Here is a 22,523-nt window from a genome sequence, read left to right on the forward strand (position 1 = left end):
TCACTTTGGATTTGTATGTGAATTTTGTGCGTGTGAATTATCTTTTTTACATTATATTTGACAAATTAATACATTTTGAGACTATTTCAGCTCCATATTAAACAGCTGTGGCACTTGAATTTATTCACTTTAGGGCTTTTGATATATTTTGTTTAGATTTCAGCACAAATTGTTCTGTAATCTGCTAAAACACTGCCTGCACAGTCATTCAAATCTAAAGTGAGCCCTGCATCTTGTGCACATTATGGTACAACACATTTAACAAAAGAACAAACATAATCTTCTTAAATACAAACATAACTTACTCAAATCCCTCCCCCTCCACAATAAATAATAATAATAATAATAATAATAAAATCCTTAAACATACAGGGCTTTATATCATACACTCCTGTTAAGCATTAAGCATATACTACAACTTCAGACATCTATAGCCTCTTCAATATCTCCTTCTTTAACAAATCTCAAAAACATCTCCCAAATTTTGTAAAATTAAGAAGACTTCCCCTTGATCACATATGTGAGCTTCTCAAGGGCCAAACTGGATATCAAGTTTTTCAGCCAAAGTCCAAGGGAAGGACAACTTGTATTCTTCCAGCAAAGGGCAATTGAACGCCTGGCTTGTAGTAGGCACAAATCCACCCGTTTTTTCTCTTTGACGGGCAGAGAGCAATTGTCCACATAGACACCCAATACACATATTAAAGAAATATGGAGTAGTTGTAAACTGAGATACATACTGAGTCACTTTACTCCAAAACTTTTGCACCTCACCACATTCCCACACACAATGAAAAATTGTGCGTTGGAAATTATTGCATTTAAAACATAAGTCTAGGCTATACTAGGGTTACATTTATTTAATCTCACTGGAGTGATATAAGTTCTCATTATCCAGTTATATTGTAAGTGTCTCAAACAAGTATTTATTGTTTGTGATTTTAAACATATTGTACCCCACTCATCAAAGGAAATGTCCTGTATCCATGCTCGTCTTTTATTTTCAGAGTTTTCTTTATGATTCTGTACCAGTATATTATATAATTGAGTAATTCGCCCTTTACTTGTGTCTTGTGTGGAAAAGGTTTCCAGTGTGGATAATGAAGGGAATTGCACAGAATTCTTTAGTTTAGAAAAAATTTTACTTCTAAGCTGCAGGTATTTAAAAAAAAAATTCCGGGGTATATGAAACTTTGATACCAGATTGTCAAATGACATTAAAATATTGTCTTCATATAAGTCCATCAGTCTGACTATTCCCTTATTCAACCATAGTTTAAACCCCATATCATTTTTAGCAGGAGTGAAATATTCATTCCCCCAAATCGGGGAGAAGCAAGACAACAATGGGACCTCTCCGAGAAATGTATGAACTTCATACCAGATCATAATGGTATTCTTCACAAATGGGTTATGGTACATTTGTGTCCCAAACGTGTGCCCCTGGTTTGCATGTAAGAATCAACCTGACCTCAATAGAACTAACATGTCAAAACTTACATCTTTCTTCTCTCTGTAGCCGAAGTCTTGATCTACTTCCAAATTGCTCCTTTCACCGAGAGTGTGATTTTTGAAAGCTCCTCCTACAAATTCACATTAAAAGAGAATGAACCTGAGGCCTCAATAGTGGGCAAGGTCAAGGCATTAACAGGAAGTCCAGTGGTTACGGTCAGCTATAACATGAAGTCACACAAGCATGTCTTCTCTGTGGATGGTGAGGGAACCATAAAATCTCTGAGGCCGCTGGACAAGGAGAAAGAGGAGTGGTTCATCCTCACAGTAGAAGCCATAGACTCCAGAACTCCTGCAAACACTGCAGAGACAACGGTACTATTCTTACTTTAAACTAAGGCCAGAAACAAACTCTTCACAAGTGCACAATTTATGTAAATGCATAGTGTTCTTTGTTAAAATGTATGTTAATGCCCGCTGTATCCCCCATTAAAGCAAAATTGCATTTGCATTCTGACACATTTCAGAATGCATTGACACAAGTTGTGCAGTTATAAGTGTTTACGTTCTCATACTTACCTTGAGTATGTTTCTGGCCTTAGTCTTACTCTTCAAGCACGTCAAAGTTTCTCTTCTTAAAAGAAAGCGGCTCATTTATATTTCTAATCCTAATATATACTGTATTTCTTATAGACTTTCTTTCTCTCACAATCTTCAGGTCAACGTTCAGGTTGAGAACATGAATGAGGCTCCTGTGTTTGAAGCTGAAATATATAAAGCAGAAATTTTCAGTATCTCTCCATACAAATTCCCTATAGTGAAGGTCCAGGTGAGTGTGGCATAGACATCAGATATAAATGCAGTGGATGTACTCAGATCTATTTTGTAATGAGTGGTGTTCGCTAAGGCAAACATCACTGTTTCTGTTGTTATTGCTCATACTAAAGGGCTAGTGATTTGTTCAAACCCTTAATCCCAAGTAATACATTTCGACATGCAACTCATCCCATGCCATCTGAGGAGATATGTGCTGGTATTTTTCAAAGTGATCAGACTTACTTTTTTTCTCCTGGCATATAAAATGTTGATGTCTGAAATCTTTACCCCAAAGCAGCTGAGCCACTCTTCAAAAAAAGTTCTATACAGAACCCTTGACTCAATGTTAAAGAACCCTTTATGCTAAAAAAGGTTTTACAGTGGGTACGGAAAGTATTCAGACCCCCTTACATTTTTCACTCTTTGTTATATTGCAGCCATTTGCTAAAATCATTTAAAGGGTTAGTTCACCCAAAAATGAAAATTATGTCAGTAATTACTTACCCTCATGTTGTTCCAACCTGCAAGACCTTCGTTCATCTTTGGAACACAAATTAAGATATTTTTGATTAAATCTGAGAGCTGATCACTCCTCCATAGGCTTTTAAGTGATTGAAACTTGCTGGCCCAGAAAAGTTATTAAAGAGATCGTTAATATAGTCCAAGTGACTACAGTTGCTCAATCTTAAGTTTATCAAGCAACGAGAATACTTTTGTGCGCAAAAAACAAACAAAAATAACGACTTTATTCCACTATTCATTTCCTTCTCTCTGGGCCTCGTAGTGTTTAAGCGTAGCGTGTCTGTGTTGCACGTCACCACGCATCACACACATGACAAGCGTCGACCAATAGTGAGCCTACGTGGTGACGTGTAACACAGACGCGCAGCGCAAAAACACTATGTAAACTAACTCGAGGCCCAGAGAGAAGGAAATGAATAGTGGAATAAAGTCGTTATTTTTGTTTGTTTTTGCGCACAAAAAGTATTCTCGTCGCTTGATAAACTAAAGATTGAGCCACTGTAGTCACTTGGACTATATTAACGATCTCTTTAATAAATTTTTCTGGGCCAGCAAGTTTCAATCACTTAGAAGCCTATGCAGGAGTGATCAGCTCTCAGATTTAATCAAAAATATCTTAATTTGTGTTCCGAAGATGAACGAAGGTCTTACGGGGTTGGAACAACATGAGGGTGAGTAATTACTGACAGAATTTTCATTTTTGGGTGAACTAACCCTTTAAGTTCTTTTTTTTTCCTCATTATTGTACACACAGCACCCCATATTGACAGAAAATCACAGAATTGTTGACATTTTTGCACATTTATTAAAAAAGAAAAACTGAAATATCACATGGTCCTAAGTATTCAGACCCTTTATTCAGTATTTAGTAGAAGCACCCTTTTGATCTAATACAGCCATGAGTCTTTTTGGGAAAGATGCAACAAGTTTTTCACACCTGGATTTGGGTATCCTCTGCCATTCCTCCTTGCAGATCCTCTCCAGTTCTGTCAGGTTGGATGGTAAACGTTGGTGGACAGCCATTTTCAGGTCTCTCCAGAGATGCTCAATTGGGTTTAATTCAGGGCTCTGGCTGGGCCATTCAAGAACAGTCACGGAGTTGTTGTGAAGCCACTCCTTCGTTATTTTAGCTGTGTGCTTAGGGTCATTGTCTTGTTGGAAGGTGAACCTTCGGCCCAGTCTGAGGTCCAGAGCACTCTGGAGAAGGTTTTCGTCCAGGATATACCTGTACTTGGCCGCATTCATCTTTCCCTCGATTGCAACCAGTCATCCTGTCCCTGCAGCTGAAAAACACCCCCACAGCATGATGCTGCCACCACCATGCTTCACTGTTGAGACTGTATTGGAACCAAAAAGTTCTATCTTGGTCTCATCAGACCAGAGAATCTTATTTATCACCATCTTAAACTCCATGCGGGCTTTCATGTGTCTTGCACTGAGGAGAGGCTTCCGTCGGGCCACTCTGCCATAAAGCCCCGACTGGTGGATGGCTGCAGTGATGGTTGACTTACTACAACTTTCTCCCATCTCCCGACTGCATCTCTGGAGCTCAGCCACAGTGATCTTTGGGTTCTTCTTTACCTCTCTCACCAAGGCTCTTCTCCCTCGATAGCTCAGTTTGGCCGGACGGCCAGCTCTAGGAAGGGTTCTGGTCGTCCCAAACGTCTTCCATTTAAGGATTATGGAGGCCACTGTGCTCTTAGGAACCTTAAGTGCAGCAGACATTTTTTTGTAACCTTGCCACAATTCTGTCTCTGAGCTCTTCAGGCAGTTCCTTTGACCTCATGATTCTCATTTGCTCTGACATGCACTGTCAGCTGTAAGGTCTTATATAGACAGGTGTGTGGCTTTCCTAATCAAGTCCAATCAGTATAATCAAACACAGCTGGACTCAAATGAAGGTGTAGAACCATCTCAAGGATGATCAGAAGAAATGGACAGCACCTGAGTTAAATATATGAGTGTCACAGCAAAGCGTCTGAATACTTAGGACCATGTGATATTTCAGTTTTTCTTTTTTAATAAATGTGCCCTGTGTGTACAATAATGAGGGGAAAAAAAAAATACTTAAATGATTTTAGCAAATGGCTGCAATATAACAAAGAGTGAAAAATTTAAGGGGGTCTGAATACTTTCCGTACCCACTGTATTTTAAATATCTCAAATGATTGAATAATACTTTCATGTTTAATGGATTATTAAAAATGCTTCTAGTGGTAATATATGTTTATGAGCTGTTTAATTCATAAAATCTAATTAAGGTTAAAAATCAATTAAAATTAAATCCATAAAATGACCCCATGATGGGAACCCCTAAAAAATCGATATATGAAGTGCCTGGCAGAAACATTTAATATAGAAGAGTGTCAATAAACTAAATTTTTTAATCACAATTGATTTCATGATTTAAAAAAAATTTAAACAATTATTCACGTAACTGGTTGAAATGTGTAAATATGGTTGAAGTGTGGTCATGTGTCCCTCAGGCATCGGACCCTGATGTGGGCGAGAGCTCAGAACTGCAGTATTCCCTGCTGGAGTCCACAACTCTGCTGGATGTGGAGGCAAGCACTGGTCAGATCTATGTACTGGATGCATCCAGATTTGGAGGCAATCCTTCCACCTTTCATGCTAAAGCCACTGATAAACATGGGCTGTTCACGACTACAACAGTACAGGTGAGCAGAAACAGAGAGAGAAAAAGAGAACGCTTTTGTAAGACTGTTTCAAATGACCAATGACATTTTGATTGAGAAGAGAACACCTTCACAAAGACGGGCTTCTTGTGTTTGCCACCTGCAGATCGAAGTAAAACAAAGTGTACATCATGACAGCGTCTCAGTAATCTCCTTAAACCGGCCCGTATACATAGTGGAGAAGATGATACCAGAGATGGAAGAGTGAGTAATCTATTTGATATTGAAACGTGTTATTGAGACAAAATAAGAGCATTTCTATTTGTAAAGTGCTAATGTGTTTTGAGCTAAGAGGAAACATGTTTAAGGATTAATTAACCCAAAATTAAATTAAAAAATGAATTATTTTACTCACCCTCATGAGATTCCTAACCTGTGTGTCCTGCTATGTTTTCAAAGAAAATGTTCATAGTTCTTTCCCCCCCCCAAAAAAAGCATAACAAAAAAAATAGTCCATATGACATTTCCAAGTCTAAGTCACCTTGTCTGTAGAACAGACTGAAATTTACACCATTATTTACTGAAAAGCTTCCCTTCTAGTGAGTTAAGTCAGGGTGTCAAATTATAGAAATGGATCGATCATGAGCAAAACGTTATTTTAAGCCAGTTCTTATCAATGAATTGTTTTTTCTGTTTTACAAATCAGACTGAATTGGTGCTTCATGTACCTCCTGTTATTGTTTTGTGTTATATATACCATCTGATTGTGTGTTTCTTCCTCAGATCCATGGGGAAAGTTTTAGGCTGGACTGTGAAAATCCTCATTGTGAGAGCGGAGGATGGGAATGAGATGCGCACCATTCTTAGAGAATCTACAGACAAGACTTACGTCAGTTTCATTGCCATGGACTCCAGTGGTGCGGTCATCCAAGCCACAGAGGTCAAAGAGTAAGTTGAACTAATATCAGTTTATTCAGACTAATCTAATGTGAAAGCTGATGTGGAAATGTGCAAGTAACATGTTTTACAATAAATAGAGTTATCATGGTTGTAGCCTTGTGGTCAGTGCTCTGACTTTAAATCGGTTATAATTTTAATCATTTATAAAATTCCTCTGAGATCTGAATACATTCATTTTTATTTTAACTCTGACTGTTCACAAGGCTATTGGTTTGCCAACTATGTTCGTGTAAGAATACCAGTAAGGGATTTTAATTATGTGACAAGTGCGATACAATTGCATTACTTGTACTCATTTATTTACTGAGTATTTTTGTAATATATTGCGGTGAACATGTGGAAACTGTATAACGTTAACTCTAGCGTGAATGACTGATGTAACATAAACGTTGGTAAAACACCATGTTTACACCTTGCTCCATGTTTAATCTTTCCTCAAAGTAGTGAGAATGATTGACAATCTGCATTAATAGACACAGTTATAGGTAATAGTGGTCCACAACTGATTAGCAGAAGTATTTCAGTAAGACAGTGATAGCGTGAGTTAGCCAGTTAGCAGGAGACCTACACAATATAAAACTCAAAATTAAGTATTTTGAACACCATCTTTCAAGAGCAAGCGGTTTTCAAATCATGCATTGAATTCCGAGATTTGAAAAGGAGTCGTCAGTAAAATAAAGGGAACACAGCAAAAGTTTAGGATTATACTGCTGTGTTATCGTGGTAAAGATGAACTTTAACCACTGATTCTTTTCATTAATTGTCCTTGGGCAGTGGAAAAAAAACTGGCTTTACCTTCACATTATAGAGCACAGCGTCTTCTCGACATGATGCTATCCAGTGTCCACAGGAATCAGCTGTTGGTTTGAGGTTCAAGTCTGCACGCAATAAGTGGGCGGGCAATATGCAAATGGTTTCATCTTGACGTCACATGACTCATTTGAAAAACAATTCATTTAATTGACTCAGAGTCGACTCTTATTTTTGAAAGACAATAACTTGATATACTTTCAGATTTAAAACTTTGCAGGATGTTTTCATTCATTTAGAGCTATGTTACACACTACATGAAAGGTCATTTTCAAAAATCCATAATATGGGCACTTTAACATCACAATACGCAGATATGTATCCACCTTGAAAAGTGTTCCTCCTCAGAATTATGATTTATAAAGGTTTACAAACCATAAATATACATATTTATGAATACTTTGTGTAAGTGCTAACAAAAATATAAGCTATTTATATGAAAAAATGTATGTATGAGCATTAACAAAAACATATACTCTTCACAATTCCCTCTGTCCTGCTTGCCTGAATTACATCTATTCTGTATAATTGGGATGAGAGTGTAATGGGCAGCATCTGAAATAATATCTTCACTCTCACAGAAAGCTGAACAGTGAGAACAAAGTTTTAACATCTGAGCTGGAGAAGGTTTTTGGTCCTGGTTTGGAAATCAAAGTGGAGGACAGTTCAGGAGACTCTGGAGAATCCATTCAAGCCACCACAATCGCTCTAGGTGTTCTGCTGGGAGCAGTCAGTGTGGCTTTACTGTCGACGATTATCCATCTTGTCAAGTAAGTTATTACTGGCCATGTAACTGCAGTGTGTGTGTGTGTGTGTGTGTGTGTGTGTGTGTGTGTGTGTGTGTGTGTGTGTGTGTGTGTGTGTGTGTGTGTGTGTGTGTGTGTGTGTGTGTGTGTGTGTGTGTGTGCGTGCCTGTGTGTGTGTGACACAGAATAAACTTAGTTATGGTCAACTAACCTGTCTACTAATCCTAATTGAAAAATAAACCTAAAGTCATCATGAAATCAGAATTGATTTTTTTAATTTGATTGATTTAAATGGTCTGCTCTGTTTCACCTGGACTGCCAGTAATAAGTACTGCAGCTTTCCTAAAATGCTGTAATGTGAAGCCAGTTGTCTTTATAGTGATAAAATTATGTTTCATGTTGAACATTGCTCATGTTTTAGGGGTAGCCTAATTTTATCACAGTGAAGAAAATGTATATATATTTGGTGAAGTAGTAATAGATATTTTTGCTGCCTCAGGAAAAAGAAAACGGGGGCAGATTCTGAGAGACAGAGTTCAAATACTTCCATTGATTTAACTGGAAGGAGAAGCAGTATTGAAACCTTTGCTGACTTTGACACGTAAGTGTAAAAGTATTGTTAAAGATCTGATACAAATAGTTTGAAAAGATTGTTCTCAAATACAAAATATGCATCAGTTACCATGTTTTTATCTGCATTGATTTGTTCTGAGATGTTTGAGTAAACATGTTTCTTCTTTTGTTAACAGAAACCCAGAACCCAGAGAGGTAAAGCCCCTTACTGTAACGACAAACGATACTCAGAGTATAATTCATGAAGTATCATTTTAGACATGAAATCTAAATTCTTATTTATAATTTTGTGTGTTTCCCAGGATGAAGTTGGAGAGACACTTTGACAGAGAATGAGAGAATGGAAGTGATATCAGTGGAAACAGCATCTCTGCCCTCTGAAATAGGGCTGGGCGATTTAAATCGCGATATTGTTATGCGCATCTCGTCAGTAAAGCCGGTTCCTTGATTAGTAGTAAATCACCATCACCTGCTTTCAGATGAAGCGGCATTTACAGCTGAGGAGATAATTAAGTGATTCATTTAGTGAGGATTGAGCATTATTGAAGACACCTGATGTTAACAAGCAGAATCACTGAAGAAGAAAATCACAAATTGTAAGTTACCAAAGGTGATGGGTGTTTGCTTTAGTTGGGCTCTAGACCATGTTTAGTGTAATATTTGCTGTTGTTTGTCTGCTGTTATAGATTTATAACAATTAAATGAACAAAGTAAAATGTTATCTTATAGTGTTAGTTATGTTTTGACATAATCATGCTGTGATCTGAAAAATGAAACTTATTGAGATAGTTTGGTTTAACTTGTTAGCTGCAGTTTAGTGATTCTTCAGCCTATAATTATCAGTACTTTACTTATAATTCATAATATTTAATAAACATTGTTCTGATCAAAAGACATTTAGATACATTTATTTAAAACACAGACATCAATAATCAGCCTGTGAATCTCAACAATGGTGACAATAATAAAGCATGTTGCAGTGGCTGCCACCAATCACAACTCATTAATGGCTCCCATCATGCATTGCGGTATGAATAAATTATGATCTGAATGGTCTATGTCAGTGGTTCCCAAACCTGTCCTGAAGGACCCCCAACACTGCTTGCTTGTATCACATGTGATAATGAGCTGATGAGTTGAATCAGGTATGTTTGATTAGGGAGACTAAGAAAACAAGCAGTGTTGGGGGTCCTTCAGGACAGGTTTGGGAAACACTGGTCTATGTAATTTACTTTTCCTAATTGAATATTCTGCTCCTCACCATTGTTGAGATGCATAGACTGAATCTTGACATCTGTGTGTGCCTAAAAGAATGATTTCATTAAAAAAAAAAAACTTTTAAGAAATCCTTTATATTATATCAAAAAATTCTGCCCATTTATGCAGATTCACTAACCAACAACAGAAATCGAAGTCAGAAAGAAGGATTTTAATGAGTTCAGTGATCAAGTTCAAATGATGATTGTCATAACATAACCAACACCATCAGATCACTTTTTTCTTTGATCAACTGGTGATTATAATTCAGAAACAACAGACAAACAAAATCTAAAGTTAGTAATATATGGGTCAAGAGTCCAACTAAAGCAACCATTGATCGTCATAACGGTAACTTACAATTTGTTATTTTCTCCTTCAGTGATTCTGCTTGTTAATTAACATCAGGTGTCTTCAATAATGTTCAATCATCACTAAATTAATCACTTAATTATATCATTAACTTAAACACTCTTGAGTGTGGACTCATACACTCCCAGGAGTGTTAATTTAACACTGGAGTTTTTGCTGTGAAAGAGCCGTAGTTAACTGACAAGCTGAGCCATATCACATTAATTATCGCTGGCGATACGTCCGCGATATTAATGCGATATGGCTCAGCTTGTCAGTTAACTACGGCTCTTTGTAGTAAATGCCGCTTCATCTGAAAGCAGGTGATGGCGATTTACTACTAATCAAGGAACCGGCTTTACTGACGAGATGCGCATAACAATATCGCGATTTAAATCGCCCAGCCCTACTCTGAAAACACCCTGATGGATCAAAGCTCATCACTTCTTATCAGTGGTGTACAAAACCTAGTGAGATGACTTTGTAAGCAGCATTTTAAAGGTTTAGTTCCCAACATGGAGGAAACAACACAAGTATCAAGTCTTCTTTAGACAGAAATCAGGCTCTGGGCTTCAGCATTACAGGGTTAACATCTTTGATCATGTGTCCTCAGTTCCAGGATCAGCTGTCATGTGACTCTCACAATGATAAACTCAGGTCACAACAGACACAACACAGGGCGAATTCCCTTCAAAGAGACAAGCATCACTCTGCTCCACTCATTATATATTACTGTCTCATAGTGGCTGTCTGGATCACCCGACATGAAGCCAGATGTCACTGCCACTTTATTATGAATTGGAGCGCTATTTTAAAACAGAATTCATACTGAAAAATGCATGGTGCTAAGACAGATGTAGCACTATAGTCCTGTAGAGCAAACAGGAGAGATGGTGCTGGATACACCACTGTCATTTGATTGATTCCCAAGTAATAGAAGAACTGCCAAATGTGTAAATGTAAATAAATGTAGATTTTTATTTTAAATATAGCCTCTGTGTCTTTAATTCACATTTTACATTTGGTAAATACTAACAAATATTATTATGTTAGGGATATTTAAATTAGTTACATTTTTAGGTAACTTATCAAATAAATTCGAAAATGACTTCCTTGAAGTGACCATCACATTTACCTTTCAATAATGGTCTCATAAAAATGTCCTTAATCACCAGGGGTCTCATTTATAAAACTGTGCGTAAGATCCTTACTAAAAGTGTACGTGCGCCCGAAAGCCAAAAATGGCGTAGTAGGCCTACGCCAAAAAATATTCAGATTTATAAAATCGTTCGTACTCCAGAACCTGCGCAGAATTCACTTTATAAATCCCAGTCAGCGGAAGATTGTGCGCACATGCGTCTCCACCCCGAAATAACCATATATGGAGCTTACAATGCCTAGTTTTACTATGCAGATCCTCATCTGCATATCATTTGCATATGATTATTCATCCACGTGATAACGTTAACGGTACAAGCATAGACAGTATATAAACTGGACACAGCGACCCCATAGGTTTCAACGGAGAAAAGTGAAGCAAATTAGAAGCACTCATTTCCTGATTGCCGAGCGAACTGCGCAGACTCAAACTGAGCTTGACGACGTGAGCAGCCTGTCTGACAGTTGTAAGTCTTCTAGTAGCTGTGCCAAGAGAAATCTGAATCATTCCCTTCCGAAACTTGCAGAGACGGAGAGCGTGAGTAGGATAGGGTGACCATATTTTAGTTTCCAGAAAACAGGACGGGGGCGTGGTTTTGGGAGGCGTGGTTAAGAGGTGGGGGCGTGGTTGGGGTGAATGCATCAAAAAATACTTGACAAATGCATTCACAACCTTGCAACTATGTTATTGTACTTTAATACATAAAGTAGCCTAATACATCCTTTCCATTCAATGTTTGGCCCGCAACAATAGAATAGCCTTCTATTAAAAAAAAGTTTAGCTTTCAACACCTTTTACATGACACTATTTCTTTTCATGGCCATTCGTACCCCTCAGGCTCGGTGGAACGTTTGAGGTGAATAAGGCGAATAGCAGGTTAAAAATCTACTACTACTACAAAAAAAAAATCTACTACACTATTTCAGTAAAAAAACAATTTCAATCCTCCTGATGTTCTCTTGTAGCCTATACTTTCTTTATGTGGGCTTCTACTTCGCTAGCACCTTTATTTGGGCTTTTTTTTTTTGTTCTTTTTTTTTTTTGCTGTTAGCTACTTACATCTTATCTCGCACTTGACCGTAAACTGAAGCGTCGTCGACCGTCGAGTCCTGTGCTGCGTTCCAGTCCACTTTTAGACACGCACTTGCGAACTTCCCTAAGCACTTCCCCTCGGGGGAATCCCTGCCGCCATTTTGAAGTGCGTTCCACTTCGTGAAGTGGACGAGGGAAGTTTAGATGGACAGACCCTCGTTCCCTCGATTTTGACCCAGGGAGCAAGTCTACTTCATATGTACACTTCAGGCACCTATATGTCCCACAATGCAGTACGATTGTGACGTCACCACAGATCTCGTTTAATCACCACCACAACAGACAACTCTATGATATATTATATATATTTTTATTTATTTAAAACAACCCAAACACACATATAAACATTTGGATGCTGCATTAAACAAATTCTTAAAGGGAAAAAAAATGTAAATAATAAATCAACTACAGCTGATTCAAAGTGATCAAGGGCTTAGGACATTCCAATTCAGCCCATTGCAGTTTCCGCCAGTAGTGGGCACTCGCAATGACGTATATCCGAGTGAACGAGACGGAGGGAAGTTAGCAAGTGAAGGGCATGACAACTTTGGACTGGAACGCAGCCCTGGTCGAGTCACGCTGCTAAAATTGAAATTCTGTGTCTGTGAACGTAAAGTCCGCCTACTTTGATTTGATTGGTCATTTCAAATATTCTGACATTGACGAGCAGTGTGACAGACCAATGAGGCTGAGATGAACACGCACACACACGCACACACACAGGCCTCTGTATTCTGACGTGCTCTCTGCTTGCCGCTGCGGATTGAGGAACGCGCTGATTATAACAAGACGGGGCGAAGCCGAAGCCGGTTTCATATGTTTTGTGTGCAAAGGCAAGCATGTATTTAAAGTACACACTTAATGGCCCAATGAAAAATATTGAAAACCAGGACATTTTCATCACTTTATAAAAAACATACAGGACGGCCAGGACAGGACGTGAAAACAGGACATGTCCTGGGAAAACAGGACGTTTGGTCACCCTAGAGTAGGAGCTGTCCATGAGCTAGGAGCAGGAGCAACTTTATGACTCTCTATGGGCTTCTCCCTTGACTTTATCGGACTTTATGCCTCCACGTCCCCCCGATTGACTGCGAGCTTCTCCTCCTGTCTATACGGTAATTTCCAGAGAGTCGCGTGGTTATGACGCAATCGTTAGCCTGTTTTTATAAAAACTGCTTCTACGTGGCCATAACGTAAGATACAAGGTAATGGAGCATATTATACATTGTCGTGTTTCTTTAGAAATAAATAATGGACAAATGGAGTCTTTAAACGCCTCAGATGTAAAGTTATTCGCTGTCAAAGTGACGGCAAAATGAATGGGAGTCAATGGGATGCTAACAGCAGGTGAAGGCTTGTTAGCCAATGGCGGCCGATTTCCGTACCACCCCCGGCGGCCGCCATTGGCTAACAAGCCTTCACCTGCTGTTAGCACCCCATTGACTCCCATTCATTCAAAGACTCCATTTGTCCATTATTTATTTCTAAAGAAACACGACAATGTATAAAATGCTCCATTACCTTGTATCTTACGTTATGGCCCCGTAGAAGCAGTTTTTGTAAAAACAGGCTAACGATTGCGTCATAACCACGCGACTCTCTGGAAATTACCGTAGAGACAGGAGGAGAAGCTCGCAGTCAATCGGGGGGACGTGGAGGCATAAAGTCCGATAAGGTCAAGGGAGAAGCCCATAGAGAATCGTAAAGTTTCTCCTGCTCCTAGCTCATGGACAGCACCTACTCACGCTCTCCGTCTCTGCAAGTTTCGGAAGGGAATGATTCAGATTTCTCTTGGCACAGCTACTAGAAGACTTACAACTGTCAGACAGGCTGCTCACATCACATCCACGTCGTCAAGCTCAGTTTGAGTCTGCGCAGTTCACTCGGCAATCAGGAAATGAGTGCTTCTAATTTGCTTCACTTTTCTCCGTTGAAACCTATGGGGTCGCTGTGTCCAGTTTATATACTGTCTATTGCTATACCCATCAAAATCCACTTTTCACAGGATATAATTTTTTGTCTAGTAATTTGAATGTTGTATTCGAAAGGAGATGCAAAGAAATTACACATTGCTGGGTGTTAGATTTTTTAGAGTCACTTATTTGCTTTAAAAAGTCTTTTAAAATGTCAATGACGTCATACACATCGTACGACCAGAGATACTGCCTTACGGCAATCCTTCAGTCACTTTGGTGCTTTCGTGCTCTGCACTTTCTTTTCTCTCGAGGCATCGATAACACAGCTGACACAGGTAAATACACGTGCTAGAAGAGTTTTTGTTTTGTTTGTTTCTGGTCCCGCTTCGGATGCCACGATGCCATCAAGCGGTATCTCTGGTCGTAATCAGTCCTTCACTGACCAATCAGCGTTCATTAGCAGAATGCTAGCGTGTTACGGGCAACAACAACTCAGCCTGTAAGAAATCGAAAGGACATAAGTACTCGTTCATTCAATTTTCGACCTATAACCCATATTGAACTTGCAAAACCTATAATAAAATTTGAGATTTCTCAACGGCAATCGGGTGAAAGAGACACATTTAGCCGTCTAGCCCCATAGACTCCCATTCAGTCTGCACTCGCCCGCGATCACCTCCAGTGGAATTCTAATGGAACTGCAACCAAGATCGATACAATGGGGCTAATAGGAAGTGCCAAGGCTCTCCGTAGACGGGCTCTGGTACAAGACACATTAGCCTAGCCTGACTACGTCAGACTTCGTACTTCCGCTCAATTTCATTTCGCTTCTGTACTCAGTCTGAGACTTCGTCATAGCTTTCCGTTTTCCTCCGGCCTGAAAACAGCCGGGCCAATCAACGAACAGAGGGCGGGCTGAGAGCCGTGACGTATAGACGCTGATTGTACCGTGGATGCGTAATTTACTTCACATAATCTGCAAAAGTCGTTCACAGCCAGAGGTGGGCACAAATACATCAAAAACTATTTTGTTACAAACTACAAATACTGGCTCATGAAATGTAACAAAATAAAATACAAAATACTGATGTGAAAAATGTATTTAAATAAAATACAAGTAATTAGTATTTTGAAAATACAAAAATACTCCCACAATAATCTTAAAAAATGAAAGCTCTGTCAGTAATTACTCTCCCTCATGTTGTTCCAACCCCGTAAGACCTTCGTTCATCTTTGGAACACAAATTAAGATATTTTTGATTAAATCTGACAGCTGGATCACTCCTCCATAGGCAGAGCCGCCTTAACCTAATGTTAGGCCCCAGGGCTGAGAGGTTTTGTAGGCCCCCCATCCCCTCAATTTAAAGAGTCTCATTTTAAAAAAGTGTAATAGCCTATCTAGGTAATCTACATCACAAAATGCATTAGTTTCTTTTGAGACCTACAACAGTGATTTTTTTAAATATTGTTTTTCATTTTAATATTGTTATTAACATATCACTGAGCACATAAACACAAGACACTTTATTTAACAACCACACACAGCAACTAAATTTCAACTTTATGCAAATGAGAAGCAATTTTCGCGAGCGACGACCAATAGGAAAGAAGCCTTTCAGTGGAGCTCAGCTCCCGTCACCTTCTCGAGTGAAATTGCATGTGAATCGGCAAGACCGAAGAGTTCAAGGGCGATTTCACTGTTTTATATGATTTGACTGTAACTAACCACAAACATGGATATAATAAAATGATGCATGGAAAAGAAACTGTCGACAGTCTCAGTGAGTTTAATTCATACATTTATAGTTCGAGTGTTGTAGTTTTATGATGCAAGTTTAGCACTGCTGCAGTTCATTTTACAGTGCATTATGTTGACTATTAGGGACAAGAAAATGTATTAGCCTATTTGTCAAATTCGGATGACGTTTTAGTAATTGATGACAGTATGAGTGAGTTTAATTTGTAGATTGATCGATCGTTAATCTAGTAAATGATTGAATCCCTGAACACTGCTGTGTGGTAGATATAAAAACACTCTCCCAACAGCATACTGTTTCTTTTGAGCCTAATTCCTAGTCAAATTAAAATGATAGTTGTATAATATCACTTGTGATGGTGTTTTGTATAGATGTGGCCAGACGAGCAGTCTCGCCTCATTCGCGCCGCGGGACCTCTAGACGCGCGTAAACGCGTCTTTACAACACTGAAATCACTCGCGCCAGACGCTCTATTCGCGTTTGGTGTGAACGCACCTTAACAATAACATTAGAGCGACAGCACTACCAATGCCCACAAGCGACTAGCGACATACAGCGACAAAATCTGACAAGTTAAAACAAAATGACCTTTTCAGCTCATCATGAACCTGAACATGGGAGGCCCCTGAACTTGGGAGGCCCCTGGGCTTCAGCCCAGGTAAGCCCGTGCATTAAGGCGGCCTTGTCCATAGGCTTCTAAGACACTATAACTTGCTGGCCAAGAAAATGTATTAAAGACATCGTTAATATAGTCCAAGTGACTACAGTGGCTCAATCTTAAGTTTATAAAGCGACGAGAATACTTTTTGTGCGCAAAAAAACAACAAAAATAACGACTTTATTCCACTATTCATTTCCTTCTCTCTGGGCCTCGAGTTAGTTCACGTAGTGTTTTAGCGCAGCGCGTCTGTGTTACACGTCACCACGCATCACACACATGACCAGCGTCAGCCAATAGTGAGCCTACGTGTGACGTTCAACACAGACGCGCTGCGCTAAAACAGGCACTTGGTGTTTTAAGCCCCCAACAGCGCCTTCCAGGCAGCGAGGGGATGGGTAGGTTTAAGGTTGAGGGTAGGGTTAGCTGCCTCTAAGGAGCCATTGGGGGCTTAAAACACCATTGAGCGCTAAAACACTACGTGAACCAACTCAAGGCCCAGAGAGAAGGAAATGAATAGTGGAAAAAAGTCGTTATTTATTTATTTATTTTTTGCGCACAAATCTTTGTGCATCCTGGACATTGCCATTGCCAACATCAGACCGAAAATATGGCAAAATCATTTACTATGGTGATAAGCATATGGTGATTTTTCTTAAGTATTTAAGTATTTGAAATACTCTAAATACACTCCCTCAAAATATTTTGTTACAAACTACATTTTATTTTTTCCACAACTGCAAAATACAAATTACAAAATACATTAAAGTAATTAAATACGTATTTAAAATACATTTAATTGAAATACTGCCCATGTCTGCTCACAGCCATGTTCACTCTGGTATTTCGCTCGATGGTTTTGTTTTCGCATCATACATGTGTTTACAGTGGAAGTTAGATGCGGCTGAGCATGCGCATAACACACGCCATAACCAAACGTTATGTGATGGGCTTACGGGTAACCAATGATTTTAAACTTCAGACAAGTGCTGTCTAAAAGTGACCAAAAAGACATAACTACAGCTCACCATCGGCGTCGCCAAACTGCTCCATCTCCAAAACGTTCGTACGCATGGGTCAGAGTTTAGTGTCTTTTTGGTCACTTTTAGACAGAAAATCTAAAGAAAATTAAAGCTTATTATCCTTATGTGACTGTTAAACGTAACTGGTATCACCACAAACGTTATTCTGTGCCCTAAAAACTGGCATATTTCATTGTATTGTGTCATGCAAGGTAATTGCAAAATCTAGAGAAATGTGCGAGGTGGCCAGCGGGGGATATTGAGACACATATCTACTGTACCCCCGATAGAGTTATATTAGGAAACACACTGTTGTTTAGTTATTCAGTGTTATGATAACAGTTTAAACGTCGTAATTAGCCAGCATAGGACGCAAATGAAAATAAAATGTGATATTTGTGATATTTAAACTGTGTATTATTAATAAATATTGTTACATATCTTTTTCCTGCTTTATACATTTTAACCAGTGCTATTTTAAATAAAATGAATGAATATAAATGGATGAATAAACAAAAATGTTGCCCAATTGTTGTTTTCTTTATTTGTCTTTATTTTTTATATTTACAATGAATGGTTAGTTACCTTCACATCATTAAAAATGGGTGTCTCAACTGTACCATGCACTGTCTCAACTGTACCACATAGAGGTACAGTTGAGACAAAGTTGAGACAAAAAGCACCTTATTTTTATGAGCTAATTGTGGAAAATATAAACTACTTGTGGGTATTATTGATTGATAATGTCTTAGTCTACAAGCTAATGAAATGTCATGTGGCGTGTCATATGGAAATTAACTTCTTTTCAGTGTCTATTTTTGTGTGAAAAATCAAAACGCAAAAAGTGTCTCAACTGTAGGCTAGTCTACTCTACAGTGCGACTTTCAGATCCCACCGCATTGACGGCATCAGCCAAACTCTCCCACTCATATTTTTTTCCTTTGTTATTAATTCCGGAGGACAAAGTTCCAAATAATTATTTATTTTTTTTCGTTTCTACCTCCGATAGTAGCACCTCCAATTCACTTTCTGTAAAGTTTCGTTTTTTGCCGCCATTTTCTTACTGCTTTCTTTTGCCAAAGTGGACTCATTACCATATTTAAATTAATTTAATTAAGGGAGGAGACTGGGTGGGGCGTTGTGCTCGTGCATGTGCGCTCAATTTTACGTTAATTGGGATGTACAAAGAGATTATGCGTGGGATCCTTCGTACGCAGAGATTCATACATCTGTTTATATTTATTGAAGATATATATAAAGAAGATATTTTGAAGAATGTCGGTAACCAAACAGTTGATGGACCCCATTGACTTCCATAGTGGGGGAAAAAAAAATACTATGGAAGTCAATGGGGTCCATCAACTGTTTGGTTACCGACATTCTTTAAAATATCTTCTTTTGTGTTCAACAGAACAGAGAAACCCATACAGGTTTAGAACAACAGGAGGTTGAATAAGTGATGACACAATTTTCATTTTTGAGTGAACTATCCCTTTAACTTAAGGTAAAGTTAACGAAAGTTATCCTGAGGATAGTAATGTTTAAAGCAGATGTTTTAATAAATGTCAGTAGACCGGGAAGATTTTAAAACGAGACGTTCATTCATAAATACAAGATCACTATGAAAATACAGACCGGAACTCAAAAGACAACGAGCGCAGTGCTGGAAAGGGGCGGGGCTACATAAGGGCGCAACGACTAATCTGAGTGTGATCGCTAACTCCATACTAAAAGACTTTAAAATATATACTCTTTTTATAAGACCCTTTTTCTATGGAATGCCAAGTCTGCCAATATTAAAAATAAATAAATACATAAATAAATATACAAATAAATGTAAAAAATAAATAAATAAATAAATAAATATATAAATAAATATACATAGAAAAGCAAAAAAACGAAAATAAATAATTATTTATACATTTATTTCCTTATTTATGTATATATTAATTTTTTTCCATATTAATTTTTTTATTCTTTTATTTATTTATACATTTATTCATTTCTACATTTATTTATTTCTACATTTATTTATTTTTACATTTATTTATTTATACATTTATGTATTTCTACATTTATTTATTTATTTATTCATTTATTTCTTCCTACATTTCTTCCTGCATAGGGTAATGAGGAGGGCGTGGTTTACCTCAGACATAGCAATCGAGCTCAGAGTAAGCGAAGGCGAAGGGTTGAGGCCACAGTGACACCCTGTGGCGAAATACAATAAGTATCACTCACTGACGTTGATACGGTCTGTGACTGCGAGGTATATGGTCAGAATCCTAAATCTTACTGTGTGACATGGATAGGCTACTCTTTATTCCGGACATGGCCGTAGACCGAGCCGCCTTAACCTAATGTTAGGCCCCAGGGCTGAGAGGTTTTGTAGGCCCCCCATCCCCTCAATTTAAAGAGTCTCATTTTAAAAAAGTGTAATAGCCTATCTAGGTAATCTACATCACAAAATGCATTAGTTTCTTTTGAGACCTACAACAGTGATTTTTTTAAATATTGTTTTTCATTTTAATATTGTTATTAACATATCACTGAGCACATAAACACAAGACACTTTATTTAACAACCACACACAGCAACTAAATTTCAACTTTATGCAAATGAGAAGCGATTTTCGCGAGCGACGACCAATAGGAAAGAAGCCTTTCAGTGGAGCTCAGCTCCCGTCACCTTCTCGAGTGAAATTGCATGTGAATCGGCAAGACCGAAGAGTTCAAGGGCGAATTCACTGTTTTATATGATTTGACTGTAACTAACCACAAACATGGATATAATAAAATGATGCATGGAAAAGAAACTGTCGACAGTCTCAGTGAGTTTAATTCATACATTTATAGTTCGAGTGTTGTAGTTTTATGATGCAAGTTTAGCACTGCTGCAGTTCATTTTACAGTGCATTATGTTGACTATTAGGGACAAGAAAATGTATTAGCCTATTTGTCAAATTCGGATGACGTTTTAGTAATTGATGACAGTATGAGTGAGTTTAATTTGTAGATTGATCGATCGTTAATCTAGTAAATGATTTAATCCCTGAACACTGCTGTGTGGTAGATATAAAAACACTCTCCCAACAGCATACTGTTTCTTTTGAGCCTAATTCCTAGTCAAATTAAAATGATAGTTGTATAATATCACTTGTGATGGTGTTTTGTATAGATGTGGCCAGACGAGCAGTCTCGCCTCGCCTCATTCGCGCCGCGGGACCTCTAGACGCGCGTAAACGCGTCTTTACAACACTGAAATCACTCGCGCCAGACGCTCTATTCGCGTTTGGTGTGAACGCACCTTAACAATAACATTAGAGCGACAGCACTACCAACGCCCACAAGCGACTAGCGACATACAGCGACAAAATCTGACAAGTTAAAACAAAATGACCTTTTCAGCTCATCATGAACCTGAACATGGGAGGCCCCTGAACTTGGGAGGCCCCTGGGCTTCAGCCCAGGTAAGCCCGTGCATTAAGGCGGCCTTGGCCGTAGAACATCGTTTGGTCTGGATTTGTAAAATGTCCTGGGCTAACAAACATGAAACAGGGACTCTGAAACGGAATTGATATTTTCCATTTTTCGGTCAGAACTCACGGAAAGGAAGCAGGGCACATAGGCTACAGTGAAGTCGACGCAAGCATATTGACCAATGCTTTTGAAACGAGACCATTGCATTTGAATGTAGCCTAATTTCCAAAAACAATACTGACAGCAACAGAAACCAGGGCCGCGGGAAGAGGTTTTAGGTTGTGGGTGCTCACCACTTTTGAATAAGAAACAATATCAAGACTATAAAACTCGTCAAAAAACGTGCACACACTCCAACCACCTGCCTGCACATTACATTTTTTACTTTATTGATTCTGCTTTTATTCGTAATGCAATGGACCGGTCAATGGGACATAAATTAATCCTTAAAGGATGGGACTTTATGGGACATTTGCACAAAAAGAATAAATAACTTACCGTACCCTATTTTATAAGTCGCTCCGGAGACGCATATCAGTCAAAAAATGCGCCACGAGGAAGAAAAAAAAAATATATAGCCTAAGTCGCATTGGACTAAGTTGCTTTTTTTTTCTTTTTTTTTTTTTCACACAAAAAAAAGTTACAGACAGTTCTCCGCTACGGACGTGAGCGCTCTAAAGCAGCACTAAAATAATGTTTTAAAACTTTCACAGTGACCTCAAACTGAAAGCACAAAGCCTGTCTTTACATTTAATTTCGTTTTGTATTAATTGTATCTTAATTTTAATGGTGGTTGGAGTGTGTGCACGTTTTTTGACGAGTTTTATAGTCTTGATATTGTTTCTTATTCAAAAGTGGTGAGCACCCACAACCTAAAACCTCTTCCCGCGGCCCTGGTTTCTGTTGCTGTCAGTATTGTTTTTGGAAATTAGGCTACATTCAAATGCAATGGTCTCGTTTCAAAAGCATTGGTCAATATGCTTGGGTCGACTTCACTGTAGCCTATATGTGCCCTGCTTCCTTTCCGTGAGTTCTGACCGAAAAATGGAAAATATCAATTCCGTTTCAGAGTCCCTGTTTCATGTTTGTTAGCCCAGGACATTTTACAAATCCAGACCAAACGATGTTCTACGGCCATGTCCGGAATAAAGAGTAGCCTATCCATGTCACACAGTAAGATTTAGACAGATACAGATACAGACCGTATCAACGTCAGTGAGTGATACTTATTGTATTTCGCCATAGGGTGTCACTGTGGCCTCAACCCTTCGCCTTCGCTTACTCTGAGCTCGATTGCTATGTCTGAGGTAAACC

At 38.6% G+C, this 22,523-nt stretch overlaps 1 protein-coding gene and 1 long non-coding RNA gene across 3 annotated transcripts in view; one reads left to right on the forward strand and one right to left on the reverse strand.

Moving 5' to 3' along the window:
- Positions 1–11,092, forward strand: part of LOC309495750 (protocadherin Fat 4-like) — a 39,271-nt gene extending 28,179 nt beyond the window's left edge. Inside the window, exons 17-26 of one of the 2 annotated variants that reach the window (XM_082165586.1) lie at positions 1,520–1,827; positions 2,171–2,281; positions 5,277–5,468; positions 5,593–5,690; positions 6,210–6,374; positions 7,778–7,966; positions 8,442–8,543; positions 8,692–8,710; positions 8,818–8,890; positions 10,533–11,092. In XM_082165586.1, the coding sequence (XP_082021712.1) occupies positions 1,520–1,827; positions 2,171–2,281; positions 5,277–5,468; positions 5,593–5,690; positions 6,210–6,374; positions 7,778–7,966; positions 8,442–8,543; positions 8,692–8,710; positions 8,818–8,841 (1,208 nt within the window). In that variant the 3' untranslated portion in view covers positions 8,842–8,890; positions 10,533–11,092. Of the gene's footprint in view, positions 1–1,519; positions 1,828–2,170; positions 2,282–5,276; positions 5,469–5,592; positions 5,691–6,209; positions 6,379–7,777; positions 7,971–8,441; positions 8,544–8,691; positions 8,711–8,817; positions 8,891–10,532 lie in introns of those variants that run through there. The other variant, XM_082165587.1, reaches the window with a different exon arrangement.
- A 5-nt stretch (positions 11,093–11,097) lies between these two features.
- LOC309495768 overlaps positions 11,098–22,523 on the reverse strand; it is a 44,535-nt gene continuing 33,109 nt past the window's right edge. Inside the window, exon 2 of the long non-coding RNA XR_014204818.1 lies at positions 11,098–11,258. This is a non-coding gene — a long non-coding RNA (uncharacterized lncRNA). The remainder of the gene's footprint in view (positions 11,259–22,523) is intronic.

Source organism: Leuciscus leuciscus, assembly GCF_965113295.1.
Source record: "Leuciscus leuciscus genome assembly, chromosome: 3".
In the NCBI taxonomy this organism is placed as follows: Eukaryota; Metazoa; Chordata; class Actinopteri; order Cypriniformes; family Leuciscidae; genus Leuciscus; species Leuciscus leuciscus.